This window comes from Cervus canadensis, chromosome 14 (genome assembly GCF_019320065.1).
Source record: "Cervus canadensis isolate Bull #8, Minnesota chromosome 14, ASM1932006v1, whole genome shotgun sequence".
NCBI lineage: Eukaryota > Metazoa > Chordata > Mammalia > Artiodactyla > Cervidae > Cervus > Cervus canadensis.
Window position 1 is genome coordinate 45,588,159 of NC_057399.1, and position 16,793 is coordinate 45,604,951.

Here is a 16,793-nt window from a genome sequence, read left to right on the forward strand (position 1 = left end):
GCATATTGAGTGCAGCACTTTCACAGCATCATCTTTTAGGATTTGAAATAGCTCAACTGGAATTCCATCACTTCCACTAGCTTTGTTCATAGTGATGCTTCCTAAGGCCCACTGGACTTCTTCCAGGATTTCTGGTCTAGGTGAGCAGTCACACTGTTGTGATTATCTGGGTCATGAAGATCTCTTTAATATAGTTCTTCTGCGTATTCTTGCCACCTCTTCTTAATATCTTCTGCTTCTGTTAGGTCCATACCATTTCTGTCCTTTATTGAGCCCATCTTTGCATGAAATGTTCCCTTGGTATCTCTAATTTTCTTGAAGAGATCTCTAGTCTTTCCCATTCTATTGTTTTCCTCTATTTCTTTGCACTGATCACTGAGGAAGGCGTTCTTATCTCTCCTTGCTATTCTATGGAACTCTGCATTCAAATGGGTTTATCTTTCCTTTTCTCATTTGCTTTTTGCTTCTCTTCTTTTCACAGATATTTGGAAGGCCTCCTCAGACAGCTATTTTGCTTTTTTGCATTTTGTTTTCTTGGGGATGGTCTTGATCCCTGTCTCATGTATAATATCACGAATCTCTGTCCATAGTTCATCAGGCATTCTGTCTATCAGATCTAGTCCCCTAAATCTATTTCTCACTTCCACTGTATAATTGTAAAGGATTTGATTTAGGTCATACCTGAATGGTCAAGTGGTTTTCCCTACTTTCTTCAATTTAAGTCTGAATTTGGCAATAAGGAGTGCATGATCTGAGCCACAGTCAGCTCCCAGTCTTGTTTTTGCTGACTGTATAGAGCTTCTCCATCTTTGACTGCAAAGAATATAATCACTCTGATTTCGGTGTTGACCATCTGGTGATGTCCATGTGTAGAGTCTTCTCTTGTGTTGTTGGAAGAGGGTGTTTGCTATGACCAGTGTGTTCTCTTCACAAAACTCTATCAGCCTTTGCCCTGCTTCATTCCGTACTCCAAGGCCAAATTTGCCTGTTACTCCAGGTGTTTCTTGACTTCCTACTTTTGCATTCCAGTCCCCTGTAATGAAAAGGACATCTTTTTGGAGTGTTAGTTCTAGAAGGTCTCGTAGGTTGTCATAGAACCATTCAATTTCAGCTTCTTCAGCATTACTGGTTGGGGCATAGACTTGGATTACTGTGATATTGAATGGTTTGCCTTAGAAATGAACAGAGGTCATTCTGTGGTTTTTGAGAGTGCGCCCAAGTACTGCATTTCAGACTCTTTTGTAGACTATGATGGCTACTCCATTAAGGGATTCTTGCCCACAGTAGTAGATATAATGGTGATCTGAGTTAAATTCACCCTTTCCAGTCCATTTTATTTTATTTTTTTGCTTTGTTTTTTTTCCAGTCCATTTTAGTTTGCTGATTCCTAAGATGTTGACATTCATTCTTGCCATCCTCTATTTGAAAGCGAAGTTGCTCAGTCATGTCTGACTCTTTGTGACCCCGTGGACTATAGCCCACCAGGCTCCTCAATCCATGGAATTTTCCAAGCAAGAATATTGGAGTGGGTTGCCATTTGCTTCTCCAGGGAATCTTCCCTTCCCAGGGATCAAACCCAGGTCTCCTGCATTGCAGGAAGATGCTTTACCATCTGAGCCACCTGAACTATGAACTATGGTTATCCTCTGTTTAACCACTTCCAATTTGCCTTGGTTCACAGACCTAACATTCCAGGTTCCTATGCAATATTGCTCTTTATAGCGTCAGACGTTGCTTCCATCACCAGTCACATCCACAACTGGGTGTTGTTTATGCTTTGACTCTGTCCCTTCATTCTTTCTGGAGTTGTTTCTCCACTGATCTCCAGTAGCATATTGGGCACCTATTGACCTGGGGAGTTCATCCTTCAGCAAAAAGATAGGATCTTTTTGCCTTTTCATACTGTTCATGGGGTTCTCAAGGCAAGAATACTGAAGTGATTTGCCATTCCCTTCTCCAGTGGACCACATTTTGTCAGAACTCTCCACCATGACCCGTCCGTCTTGGGTGGCCCTACATGGCATTGAGTTTCATTGAGTTAGACAAGGCTCTGGTCCATGTGATTAGATTGGTTAGTTTCCTGTGATTCTGGTTTTCAGCCTGTCTACCCTCTGATGGAGAAAGATTAAGAGGTTTATGGAAGCTTCCTGACGGGAGAGACTGACTAAGGGGGAAACTGGGTCTTTTTCTGATGGGAAGGGCCATGCTCAGTAAATCTTTAATCCAGTTTTCTGTTGCTGGGTGGAGCTGTGTTCCCTCCCTGCTATTTATCTGGGGCCAAACTATGGTGGAGGTAATGAAGATAATGGTGACCTCCTGCAAAAGATTGCATGCAGGTACTGCTACACTCAGTGCCCCCAGCCCTGCAGCAGGCCACCACCGACCCACACCTCTGCTGGAGACTCCTGGACACTCACAGGCAAGTCTGGGTCGGTCTCTTGTGGGGTCACTGCTCCTTTCTCCTGGGTCCTGGTGCACAAGGTTCTGTTTGTGCCCTCCAAGAGTCTATTTCCCAGTCCTGTGTAAGTTCTGGCAGCTCTATGGTGGGGTTAATGGCGACCTCCTCCAAGAGGGCTTATGCCGTACCCAAGTCTGTTGCACCCACACTGCTGACCCATACCTCCACAGGAGATGCTCAAACACAGTTCTGTCTCAGTCTCTGTGGGGTCCCTGGGTCCTGGTGCAGACAGGGTTTGTTTGAGCCCTCTGATCATCTCTGTCGGGATATTTATTCTAAACGCAAATTCGCCTCTCCTACCGTCTTGCTGGGGCTACTCCTTTGCCCTTGGATGTGGGGTATCTCCTCACGACGGTCCAGCAAAGCGCAGCCGCCGCTCCTGACCTTGGATGTCAGGTAGCTCCTCTCGGCCACTCGCGGCTCCAGTGCCATACTGCATTCAGTAGACTTGGTAATTGATATTCCAGCCTCTAACAGATTTTGTATAGTTTTATAAATTTCAGCCTGTACCCCAGGAATTCAGTACTATTTCAGTTGAACTAATTTATTAGGGCCAGCAGCTTTTTGGGGATCATGTTTAACTTTCCCACAATTACAGGAGATGCCAACTTTAAAGCATGCACCCCAAATTGATATCTCCCCACTAAAGTATTCAGAGCCCTGCCAACCAAGTTATCAATCATAATTATATATTCTGGAACAGGAATGATCATTACTGAATAAATTCTTTGAGGTAATTGCCCTATTTTTAAATCAATTTTAGTTTGTATAGTTTCGATCCGTTTACCTCCAAGGCCAGTTCCTATCACTTTCTGTTCTTTAAAATCCTTTGGATTCCATATTAATGAGGCCTCCACTCCAGTATCAGTTAATGCCCTCAGTCATTTGTGAGCTCTTTAAAAAAAAAATCGTTACTTTAACATGAAGCCACATATCTTTTCTACCCCAACAATTTACCAGAGCTTGGCCACAACTCATTGTTTCATTTTATTTTTCCCCAAATCCTTCCAGGGATAAATTGGATTAGGGAAAAAATCTGAGTAGTTAGATTCATCTTCACCACCATCATCCTAAATGTATTATTTCCTTTGGTCCCCTTTTTCCTTCCTCCTGTTCCTTATCCATAACAGTGTCCTGGGAAACCTTTCTTATATCTAATCCCTCCCTGCCATACATGTCCCATAATTCTATAATAGTTACTCCATCAGTTTTCTCTCTAGGGCCTCCCTCTTTAAGGAAATCCCATCTCCTTTTTAGATACTCTGTTATTGCTTTTATTCAGTTATCTATCCTCTGTCTTTTGGAAATTCACTTCTCCTAAGTCACCTAACTGCTGAACTTTATTAATTGCTTCATTAATGGGAGTGCCCATCTCATTTAACAAAAGGGTTAAAATGACATGCTTGTAGCTGGGAGGGGCTGTTTTAAAGATCTTTCTTGTTTGTACTGTTAAAGGCATTTGTGACATCTCATAGTCATGCTTCACATTTCATAGCCTCCTCCTCTAGTCTCTGAACACAGTCCTTTAAAGAATACCAAGAGCATTCACCCCCAGGTCATGTAGATTCTAAAGGTTATATCTTATCGCAGCCTTCAGCCACCACTTCTAGTAGATTTGAGTCTCTGGACTTTGACTTTTATTTCTAAAAGCTTGTTGCACAAAAGAATCATTACTGATGTACCAGATTTATTTGTGTTATCCTCATCTATGAGAATTCCAGCTACCTCAGTGTCATATATGCACACTACTCAAGAAATAAGGGCTATCCAGACCTCTCAGTAAATGTGCTTAAAATGTCATTGATTTTGTGTAATCCTCAAGGGTATCTTTCCTTATGGTATTCCCCTGGGCATCCGTTTCCATTTTCCAATGCCATGCTGGCTGAGCGTATGGGTTTTGATTCCTCCTTGGCTTGCATAGAGCTAGGTTGTGCTCTCTGGTCTGCATTATCATCTGCTTCTGTGTTCGAACTATCATTCCAGATATCCCCATCCCAAGCACTGGGGACCAAGTCTACCCCTGCTTTAGCTTTTGCCAGATGAACTTTCTTTTTGTTAACTTTGCCGTGCCACATTGATGCTGATAATTTAGCTTGTGCAACCTCCACAGAAGCTTTTCTGGCTACCGACTGGAAAGTGGAGACTTGATCAGCTAAAATATAATTTTGACATTGGAACATGGACAATCATCCTTGCACATCACATGATTCTTTCTCTAATTCTGGCTTCCCTTCTGTTATTGCCATACCTTCAACTAATTTTAATTTAGCCTCATGCACCTTACGGTAGGCAAAGAGGAGGATCTAGCCTCTCCGAGCCTGCATGGTACATTCTTATTCTTTCTCATTTGGCATGAGTTGCAAACATTTAATAACATCAAAAGCTTTGGCCCATTTTAATTTGGGATCCTAATTTTCACACAATCCAGTGGATATGCTCCATTCAGTAGCTAATGAGCAGTAAGGCAAATCTTCATATCAGGGAATAAAAACTTGATTAGTCTTAACCTCTTTGTTTTTAAAGAGTGGCATTTTGTTTCATGAACCCTGCTCAGAGTGCCAATTTCTGTTTTGCTGAAAGTTTTACTTTGGCTTTAGGTTCAAAGAATTTGTTAACAAAAGAAACCACTTGTCACACACAACAAGTTTCAATATTTAATAGAGGATTATTTGACTTATTTTCAATATGCAGTCATTAAAAGAAAAGAAATAGAAACAGTAGAGAAAAGTAGCAGCACATGCATCACCAAATTGGGCAGACCAACATCCATACTTAAACAGTGCTGGGAAGTCCTTCATTAACAGCAATCCGGAGTCCTAATGGGAAAAAGGTCCTAGGCAGTGTATCTGCTCCATGGGTGAAATTTCAAATTGCAGTTTTGGAGACTCCCACTTATAATCCCAGGCCACAAGCTGATACTATCATTATTAGTTTGTGTGCTGAAATGCAGTTCTGTTTTTTTCTTTTTAACTTTTACAATACTGTTTGTTTCACCTTGTGAGTCACAGGATTTCATTAGATCTTGAGGGGTTAGCCAGAATTCCAGGGTCTCAAGAATTCCAAGACCCATTCCCTTTCTTATCTAAAATGCCATCTTACTTGCTGTGCTTGCAGGCAGGCGGGGTATCTAGGCAGTATCCAGGTCAGAAGCAGATAAGAGACCTGCTCTCCTTCTTCTGAAAGCTGAGCAAGACTTCATTTTAATTTCCCTACCAGGCACATGAAAACTACCAAGCAACTTTAGCGCAGAGTCTGAAACAATTTCCTTCTCTAGAAAAGCCAGATTTCAACCAGACATTATTTTCTACATTTTTATTTATTTATTTATTTATTATTTCTTTTTTTTTTTATTAGTTGGAGGCTAATTACTTTACAATATTGTAGTGATTTTGCCATACATTGACATGAATTAGCCATGGATTTACATGTGTTCCCCATCCCGATCCCCCCTCCCAACCAGACATTATTTTCTAAATATCTTATCCAGAGAGCCACCAGGGAGAAATGACTCCAGGATTTGGCATTCATGTGTTCTTACCTCACATAAAAGAAGAGTTCACATGTGAATACTGTGTGTGAATTTTTTTTTCAGTTGTAGTACCTGGATAGTATCATGATTTGTAACCACTCATTTTGCTTATTTTAATTACTTCATGCATGCTAGCATTTGTGACACTGGTTTTCATCTCAGATTGAATTTTAATAAAATAAAGGAAATTGCATTGTACAATGCATCTGTGCCACATAAATAATTGCTATATCAGTCAAATACACTCTCAACAGAACCATCTTCCAACCACACAGAGCAAACAAAAATGGAGTCAGGAGGTGCACAAAAACTTTTCACAAATCTAAGGAACGAACTTACTGGATGAGCAAGAGACTCAGTATGTATATTTCAATGGCAAAGTGTCTTTTCTCTCTCACTAGGTAATTATGCTTGGAAAAAGAATATCCTGTATGATTAGAGATTGGTTTTATTAACCTTAAAAAACAGGCTTTGGAGCTCAGTAAATACTTTAGAAAGGACAGATTTGAGGGTAATCAATGGGTTTCTCTTTCACATTCTGTGCTGCATTTTATAGGAACCTCAAACTCCTGGCAGATCTTATCACCAGGTCAGTGTCATGTGACAGGTGACTGAAAGCTTTTGCTGTGGGAAAGTTGAAGTTTTAAGATTATTAATTTGACTACATACCTCCTGTAAGTGAATTCATGTAATAGTCATACTTTTGTATCTAGCTTATTTCATTTAGCATAATTTCCTCATTTATCCATGTCATAGCATGTGTCAGAATTTCCTGCCTTTTAAAAAAATGTTACTCTTTTTTATTTGGATATATTTGCTTTACATTGCTGTATTAGTCTCTTCTGTACAAAAAAGTGAGTTAGCTATATGTATACCTGTATTCTCTCCCTCTTGGACCTCCACCCCTCTAGGTCACCTCAGAGCATTGAACTGCAAGCTCCCTGCACTAATCAGCAGGATCCCACTAGCTATCTGTTTTACACGTGGAAGTGCCCATATGGCAATCCCAGTCTCCCAGTTCATTCTACCACCTCCACCCCGTGTCCACCCATCTGTTTTCTATGCCTGTGTCTCTATTCCTGCCCTGAAAAAGGGTTCATCTCTACCATTTTTCTAAACCCACATATATGCATTAATATATGATATTTACATTTCTCTTTCTGATTTCCTTCACTTTGTATGACAGATTATAGGTCCATCCACATCATTACAAATGACCCAATATCATTCCTCTTTATGTATGAGTAATATTCCATTGCATATATGTAGCACATCTTCTTTATCCATTCATCTGTTGATGGACATTTAGGTTGCTTCCATTGTCCTGGTTATTGTAAATAATGCTGCAAAGAACACTGAAGTGCATGGTGTCTTTTTGAATTACAGTTTTTTCAGGGTATGTGTCCACTAGTGGTATGACCGGGTCATATTGTAAGACTGAATAACATACCGTTTTATGAATACAGCACGTTTTGTTTATCCATTCATCCTCTTATGGACATTTGGGTTGTTTCTGCCTTGTGTGCTTTTTATATATTAACTATTCTAATCCTCACAATGTCTCAGGAATACAGATAGCTTTATTCTTCCCAATCTATGATAAGAAAATTGAAGCATAAGTAAATTACAGCTGGGAGGCTCTAGAGCCAGTATTCCACTGTAGGCTAAGTAGGTCTACATTGTTATTTAGTCGCCAAGTCATGTCCAATTCTTTTGTGACCCCATGGACTATTGCTTGCCAGACTCCTCTGTCCATGTGATTTCCCAGGCGAGAATACTGGAGTGGGTTGCTATTTCCTTCTCCTGGGGACCTTCCCAACTCAGGGATCAAACCCATCTGTCCTACATTGTGAGGTGGATTCTTTACCACTCAGCTACCAGGGAAGCCCAAGTAGGTCTATGTCTCTGCTTTTAACCATTTCCCACTACTTATTTCAAATGATTCAGGAATGTAAATACAATATGTACCAGTTAGACATTCCTTGATATAATACTCTAAGGCCAAGTTTGTGACTTCATTTGTACAGGTTGTAAAAGTTCCAAGGAATAGTCAGTTTGACAAATGAGTCCCATAGCTACATATTTGTAAAGAATCCCATTACTTCAAAATAAATAGTTTTCTAGGGGTGATACAATGTTCTTTGCCTTTTCAGGGACTCCTCCTAATTGGGTGATATAGCCTTGAGTATAACTAGATAGGCTGTGAGAAAGTCTTTAAAAATAATAATAATAAGAGCTACCATTTATACAGCCTACTATATGCTGGTCACTTTACCTGCATCATCTCAGGTTCTCACAATGCTTTAAAAGGTTGCCCTCCTGTTGCCTTTGTATTCCATGCTTTTTCTGCTTATGCTGTCTCCTCAGAGAAAACAAACTGAATGTGAAACCATCATATAGCCTATCATACACATTTTCTTTACAAATTGCTTTTTCCAAATATAGTTTTGAAATTTTAACATTTGTTATGTGTATGCCTTTGACATGAAATGATACCACCTTTATTATATGGATATCACCTGGTTTATTCAGTAAAGTAACTTGGCCACAGTTTCCGCTAGCTATTTGTAGAACTCTTGCCATGGACTGAGTATGTTCTCTCCAAATTTAAATGTTGAAACCCTCATGTTCAATGTGATGCTATTTGAAGATAGAGCCTTTAGGAGAGAATTAATTTAGATGAGATTGTAGGGGTGGGGCCCTCATGATGTGATTAATGCACTACTAACAAGAGACACCAGTGAGCTCACTCCCTCTCTTACTCACAGAAAGTGGAGGTCATATGACCACAAAGTGAACAGGCAGCCATCTGCAACCTAAGGGGAAAGTCTTCACTGGGAGCCAACCATGCTGGCATCCTGGTCTTGGACTTTGATTCCAGAATTGTGAAAAAATGAATTTCTGTTAAGACATCTAGTCTGCTAATTTGTCATGGCAGCATGAACAGACTAATACAACTGTGAACATACATAAAGACATGTTCTCAATTTATAATAACATAATAATCAGTAATATTTGTGATTTACTCTGAAACTTGTCCTAAGTTTAGTTTATATAAGGAGTCTTTTTACAGTATGTGTGTGTGTGTGTGTGTGTGTGCGCGAGTGCGTGCACAGGGACACACGTGGATATTGTGGCATGGTTATATTATCCCCATTTTATAGAAAGGAAAATTGAAATGTAGAGAGGTGGGAAATTACTTGTGCACAGACACATAATTAGTTAAAAAACAGAATCCATATCCAAACCGAGGCAGTTTCTGACTCCAAAATCTGTTCTATTAACTATTATAAGACTGGCACCAATTTTCTCTTTAACTCTTCTAGGAAGTGTGAAGCACTACATGGACACCTACACATAATAGTTTTCCTTAGAGTATATGCAGATTTCACTAGGAAGTCTGTCAATAACAAGCAAATCTGTCTGTCTAGTCCTTGTATTACTACAGTTAATTCATACAATTATTCTCATTGAGAAGTCTAAAAACCAAGAATGCTGCTGCTTCATTAAAAAAAAAAAAGTCCATTGTATGAAACATTAAATTTTGGAAAGCAGTGACAGTATGCACATGTCAATTTTCTCAGAGCAGAAACATCTCTCGAGTGTAGCTTCTCTCTTCACAGAGCGGCAAAAAGTAGTCTCATGAAATTTTGACTTGAGTGCAGTTTACCTTCCTCTGACGCAGACTGCTAGTTCTGGCCACCTTTTCCCATTCACTCCCATTCATGCAGGCCCTGGGCCTTTTTCAGTCACAGCCTGGGGCCCTTGCACTCAAATATTCCTCCGCCCAAACATAGGTACATGATTAAATTGGAAAGAATCTGAGACTGCACTCAGCTTCGTCCTCCACAAGGCCCTCGTGTCCACACACGCGAGCCCACCCACGGTTAGGACACACGCTTCCGGGGTCGCTGAGGACTCATACTGACCGCGCTCTCGTTCCTCGCAGAGCTCCAGGACCGCGCGCTCTGAGGAGGACCGCGACGGCCTGTGGGACGCCTGGGGCCCGTGGAGCGAGTGCTCGCGCACCTGCGGCGGAGGGGCCTCCTACTCGCTGAGACGCTGCCTCAGCAGCAAGTAAGTCCTGAACCCACAGGGTAAGGCTCCCTTGCAAGACCCCGCGGGAGCAGGTCGGAGCTGTACCTTGGGGGTAAAGCAGAGCGTTTTGTTGCGGATTGAAGGAATGAAAGGCAGGCCCAAAGAATTAAATACGACCATCTCCTGCTAGATATTTAGATACTCTTATGTGATAAGCTCCTTAGAATTTATCTCATTCACCAAGCACATTTTCTCATCCGTTTTCATGTTAGAACTGGAAGGAAAATATATTATTAGAAATGAATTATCAAAAGTGGACCTAGTATCTATAGCTCCATAATGTATTATACTTTTGGTACCATCTTAACAACTGTGGTGACTAATCACAATTATATTAACATTAGTAGCATATTATGTTGTATTCCAATGTTACCAGTAGTTTGAAAACGAAGGCTATATGAATTTTTAGACGTTGTAATGGTCAGAAGTTCCCCAAAGTCATTCAGTTTCCTGAATGGTGAGTTGTGCATATAAGGAGATTTGGAAGAATAGAAATGGCTGTGGAAATTGGGATGTGAATAGTGGGAGCGATGATGAAAGGGGAAGTAAGAGTGGCTCACAGTTCCTAAGCTGAAAGGAAAAGGCTTGAGGTGCTGGACTGGAAAGTCTTTACTTAGAATAATAATAAGTCAAAACTTCTTGAGTTGTGTAGTCTATGACTAGATTTTTCTCCAAACTATAAAACACAAAGTACTATGGTAATATTTTTAATGAAAGGTAATATTTTAATGAAATGTCAAATTTTATTTGACAGTGAAAAGTATTATATGTGGCAAGGAAGAGGTTTGATCAAAATTATTATATATTATAATACGTGAAACGGAGGAAGGGCAAGTTATGCGTCTGCTGATTTTTCTAGACTTTTCATAAGCAACAGAAAGTGGTGAGATGTAGTTTCAGAAAAACGTCAATTTATTCTGATTAGAGTGAGAATTTTTTGAAATCAGGGTCCAAGTCTTACTTTTTTCCGTATCCTCCAGGTCTGCACAGAGTCTGAGAGATAGTGAAAGCTCGATAGATGTTCCCTCACTGGATCCATTGATTACTAGAGATCATTTTGGTTCCACAGAGGCCCCAGTGTAAATAACATACTCTGGGAAACATGACTAAAAGCCATATCTTGAAAGTTACGAGATCAGTTCTGGTATTTAGCCATTCTGGTATTTGGGTCTACCCTGAAGATGAGTCTGTTGGTTGAATCAACTAGTGAGTTTGTCTGTCTGCTTTGGAGGCCAGCTTCATATCAAACCAGATCTGTGAGCTAAATAGAAAGAATAGATCTTTCATCCTTAGGAATTCACCTGTTCTCTTAATCTTGAATATCAAAACTTTGTAAATCTTAACTATATGTTTCTACATGGTGGTAACACTGTGAGACATAACTGAAAATAGATGTACACAGTAAAGTCAAAAGGTACAAATTTGGAATATTCCTATTATATAGTTTGCCCAGGTTAGCATGCTGAAATATTCTATAGGGATGAGCCAAAACATGTGTCTCACAAAGCTGGTAAGAAATGTATAGGAAATTTCATATTGGCTCAGTAATGTAAATGTTACATTGCAAGCATCTTGTACTGAGCGAGAGACTGAGAAACAGCTTCAGGAATGAATTAGAACCACAAGCAAAAGTCTGTCATTTGGCAAATCATCAAACATGGATGTCCTGTGAAATTCAGAACTACCATGTTTGTCACCTAGTATATTAAAACTCCAGTCATTAAGATTTTATTAAGATACTTCATTGTAAAGCAGAAACTAGCACAACATTTTGCAAGGCACTCCAATTAAAAAAAAAAAAAAACTTCTTAAAGAGAAAGGGTGTGACCACTTTTCTTAAAAAAAAAAGATACTATGAAAAATATTGGTTGTTGTCTGCTTATAATAAACTGAAAAACCAGAATGAAAAGTATAAAATTTATAAACATATATGTCCTATTTGACTTTCAAATATTAAAAAAATGCATTCAATAAACCCATACTGGGGTAGATAGGAAATAATAAAAAATAGGGAGAGGAGTGAACCACCTATTCTTTATGGATTTGAAGAAGAAGAAAAAAGGTTTCAAACAAATGGCATTTCCAAATCTGGTAAGAATATAAAGAAATAGGAAAAAAAAATGGACTGCAGAGCTGAATTCACCCCATGTGTTGTTTTTCTCAAGAGAATCAGAGTCAGTACAGTTCAGTATAAAGTCACTTCACAACATAAGCCCTATTGAAGAATGGTGTCCTACTGTATGTTGGGCACTGATAAATAGCTCTGTCATATTTTTTCTGAAGATGTACATTGACCAAAGTAAATTACCTGACCAAGTTCAAAGTCAGTGTGGGAGAGCAAAGATGTTACAAGGAAAGGCATTTGATGCCAGGTTGGTAAAGAACTGGGACCAGTTTTGCAGTCTACCATAGATGGTCTTTTGTGGAAATTCATTAAAAAAATTTTTTTTAATTATGAAAGTATTATAACACATTTACAGGAGACTTTGAAAATACAGAACCAAGTTACATATAGTTCCACTATATATTACAATTATTTTTTAAGTAGGTAAATTAAGATTTTTAGTTGGCATTTCAATATCAAACTCTCAAAAATTAATAGAATGAGTATATAGAAAAGTAGAAAGATACAATAGACCTGAGAAGCACCATGAACCAATTCAACATAATTAAGATTTATACAGTTTCACACAACAGTAGAATACAAATTCTATTCAAGTTCCCATAGGCTGTAAACTAGGAGACTCTAGAATATATCCAGGGACATAAAACAAAGTGCAAAAATTTAATGGTATAGAAATGAAATCATACAGAGTCTGTTCTCTTATCACTGTGGAATTATGTTAGAAATCAATGTCAAGATATTTTAAAATAACCCACATATTTTCAAGTGAAGTGTGACATTTACCAAGAGAGATCTTTGACTTAGACATTGAAAGTCTCAATAAAGTTATTTTAGTGATATACATTTAGTGTTAGTCGCTGAATCGTGTCTAACTCTTTGTGACCCCATGGACTGTAGCCCACCAGGCTCCTCTGTCCATTGAATTCTCTAGGAAGGAATGCTGGAGTGGGTAACCATTCCTTTCCCCAGGGAATTTTCCTGGCCCAGGGATCAAACCTGGGTCTCCTGTATTACAGGCAGATCCTTTACTGTCTGAACCACCAGGGAGCCCTTTCAATAAAATTCAAAGACTGAAAGGGTGATTGCAGCAAAGAAAGATTTTAAATGAGAAATTAATATCAAATAAAAGATTAATATCAAAGATACTTTAAAAACCTCATGTATTTGAAAATTAAATATCTAATTTTACTTGATGGGTATATCTAAGAATGTGGCAATTCATTTTTAACAGTTAATGGACTTACTGGGTTTTCTCGAATCTCTCCACTCCATATTTATACATCCAAGTTCAATTCAGTCACCTTATTAACTCTTGGGAAAGATTAGTGGTTATGAATGTATATGTCCTTATAGGCCCAGTAGGTAACTAGAGTGTGTGTGGTAGTGTAATGGTCAGCATTCCAGTTCAGTCCAAGTAACTTCCATCCCCTGCTGCATTAATCTGCTAGGCTAATTTTCCAGTCCTAGTGATATGATGTCATTGTTCACATTAATGTCTGATATTAATAGTTTTAAATCTTATCAGAAAACAATTATTCTATTCCCAATATTATAAAACTATAAAGGAAGCTAAAATAGATTTTATCAAATAGGTGACGACTCCACTTCTGGAGTTAAATACTATGTTCCCTGATGGACTAGGAGCTTGGAGGAGGCTTGGTTAACCCCCTGAGTGTAGAACATCTTCTCAAAGCGATCTTTTGAGAAAAAATCAGTGGAGAAAAAAACACAGTGAAATTATAAACAAGCATTACATATAAAACCCTTCATTCTCAATTGGCAGTGCTTAAGGCTGGGAAAGCAGCCCTGACCCGGAGAGATACTGAGCAGAATCACGTGCTTGGCTTCTCCCCTGTCTTTTCTCTACACTCACAGAAAAGAAGCAGTGCTTGATATTCCCAGTTTCTGATATTGGAGCATTGATTATTGCATTTTGCTGTAAATCTTTTGTGACTTTTTTTTAATGTTTTTATGACCTTTTTTACTTTCTGAAATGCCAAATCAATCTCCAGACTAATTAACACTATGGATTGATAGATTAATAGAATAGATTATTTAATACATTGAGTATGAATACTTTATTAAATCCCAGCTGATTAGATGAAAATCTTGTCAACTTCATAGATGGCCAAAGAACAAACAAAAGACATACCTAAAAAGGTTGAAAACATTTTTTAAAGTTAAAACATTTTGAATTGAATTCTTTTTTTTTTAAAGTACTTATTTATTTATTTTTGGCTGCATTGATCTTAGTTAGAGCACCCTGGCTCTTTCTAGTTGTGGCTCACAGGCTTAGTTGCTCCAGGGCATGTGGGATCTTCACTCCCCAGCCAGGACCAGGGATAGAACCTGCATCTCCTATATTGGAAGGTGGATTCTTAACCACTGGATCCATGAATTGAATTCTTGAGTTGAATACAATTTTTTTTGAGTTGAACAAAATTATTAAATGAACAAGAGATAAAAATCATCACACCATAGAGGTGCCTAAAAAAATTAAGATTATGATATTATTCCAAAGGGATGTGGCTGCCAGAATGTTGTCAACATAAACATAGAAAAATTAAAATAAATAGCCCCAAGGAGTCTTATCTCACGGGAATAAGGAAGATCATTCAACCTTGTCATTTCATAATAATCGTGCTAAGGGAAAATAAGCTAACTCCTCTGACTTTTTAATTGCAAACAGTTTTTCTCCCATAATAATGTTGATACTTACATGAATAGAAGCTTTAGTTACCAAATAATTTATAAACTTTATAATAATAAATACCAAAAGACATTTTTGATGTTAAGATTTGATGTGTAATAATACCAAAAGAAAAATTTTAATGTTAAGATTTGGCTTCTTAAACAGAAATTTTCTCTCTTAAAAATTTCACCTCATCTCTGTCATAACATCCAATTAAGGTTCACAAGACTTGTTTTAAGAGGTTTTAGAACTTTGAGCCCAAATGAGCCCCAAAGCAAGATTTATCTGTTATTCTTCATCTAATGTTGTATGTTATCAGCCTTGTTTTTCTTGGACATGTCTGAGGTTTGTTTAACAGAAAGATACACAAATTCAGAAAGAGTCCGACTGGTCACGTCATTTATATTGAGGAGATTTCACATTTGGGGATATATGTTTGAGAGTCTGCGGTTGCCTTCCTTTTACTTTTGGGTCAAAGCCTAGTCTAAATGTATTACCAGTACTTCTAATATTCCAGGTCATATATTTTAGAAGGATATTTTGTTCCATGATCTGATCTTCCTTCAGGAGCAGAATACACTAAGGCCAATAACTGAATGTTTGGGGCCAATTTATGCCTGGTTTGTCCCATAAACCTGTTTGTTGGAATAAAAGATGGCTGGGAATGTGTTTGGTGTCCATAATCTTTACTAGCCATACTGGGACTCTGTTACCCCTGGCTGGCCTTTTCTGTTTATTTAAAAATTCCTTATTTGGTTAGTTCAATAGATTTTCTGAAGTTTTCATTTCTCCTCAGTTTTCTTTTTTTTAAAAAGCTAATTAAATTGAGGTATTCTTGATACCTAAAAATAATATACATTTAAGGTATACAACTTGATGTTTTGATAAATGAATACATTATGAAAAGATCACCACAATCAAGCCAAGTAGTGTATCCATCCCTTCTATGTATTTAGAGTGTGTATGTGTTGAGAAGATTTAAAATCTATGTTCTTAGCAAATTTCAAGTATAAAATGCAGCATTTTTAACTGTCATTATCATGCTGTACTTTAGATCTTCAAAACTCATTCATCTTGCCTAACTGAAACTTTATCCCCTTTCACCAACATCTCCGTCTCTCCCCACCACCTGCCCCTCACCGCACTTGGCAACCACTGTTCTGCTCTCTGCTTCAGTGAATTTTACTATTTTAGATTCCACATATAAGCAAAATCATTTGGTATTTGTCTTTCTGTGTCTGGCTCATTTCAATCAGCATGATGTCCTTCAGGTTCACCTATGCTGCCACAAATGGCAGGATCCCGATTTTTGTTAAGATTAAATAATATTCCATTGTATGTACATACCACATTTTCTTTATCCATTCATTCATCTAGGGACTTCTAAGTTGTTTTCATATCTTAACTATATTATGAATAATGCTACAATGGACATGAATATATGCCTATTCAAGATTCAGATTTCATTTCCTTTGGATTTATACCCGGTAGTGAAATTGCTGGGTCATATGGTAGTTGTTTTTAATTTTACAAGGAATCCTCATACTGTTTTTCATAATGCCTTCACCAATTTACATTTCCATCAACAGTGCATAAGACTCCCTTTTCTCTACATCTTCTCCCACGTATCTTTTTGATGATAACCATTCTAATAGATGTGAATGATGTCCCCTTGTGGTTTTGATTTGCATTTCTCTGATAGTTAGTGATGATGAACATATTTTCATGCATCTTTTGGCCACTTGTATGTCTTTTTTTTTTTTTTAAAAGGTCTACTCAGGTCATTTGACCATTTTTTTAATTGGGTTTTTTTTTTTTTAACTCTTGAGTTATATGAGTTTTTAAATATATTTTGGATGTTAACCCCTTATCAGACATATGGTTTGCAAAT

General features: G+C 38.1%; 1 protein-coding gene across 1 annotated transcript in view; it reads left to right on the forward strand.

The window, feature by feature from the left end:
* The window catches only part of ADAMTSL1 (ADAMTS like 1), a 505,479-nt gene that overhangs the window by 46,021 nt on the left and 442,665 nt on the right, over positions 1 to 16,793 (forward strand). Inside the window, 1 exon segment of the mRNA XM_043486937.1 lies at positions 9,937 to 10,064. Coding sequence (XP_043342872.1) covers positions 9,937 to 10,064 — 128 coding nt within the window.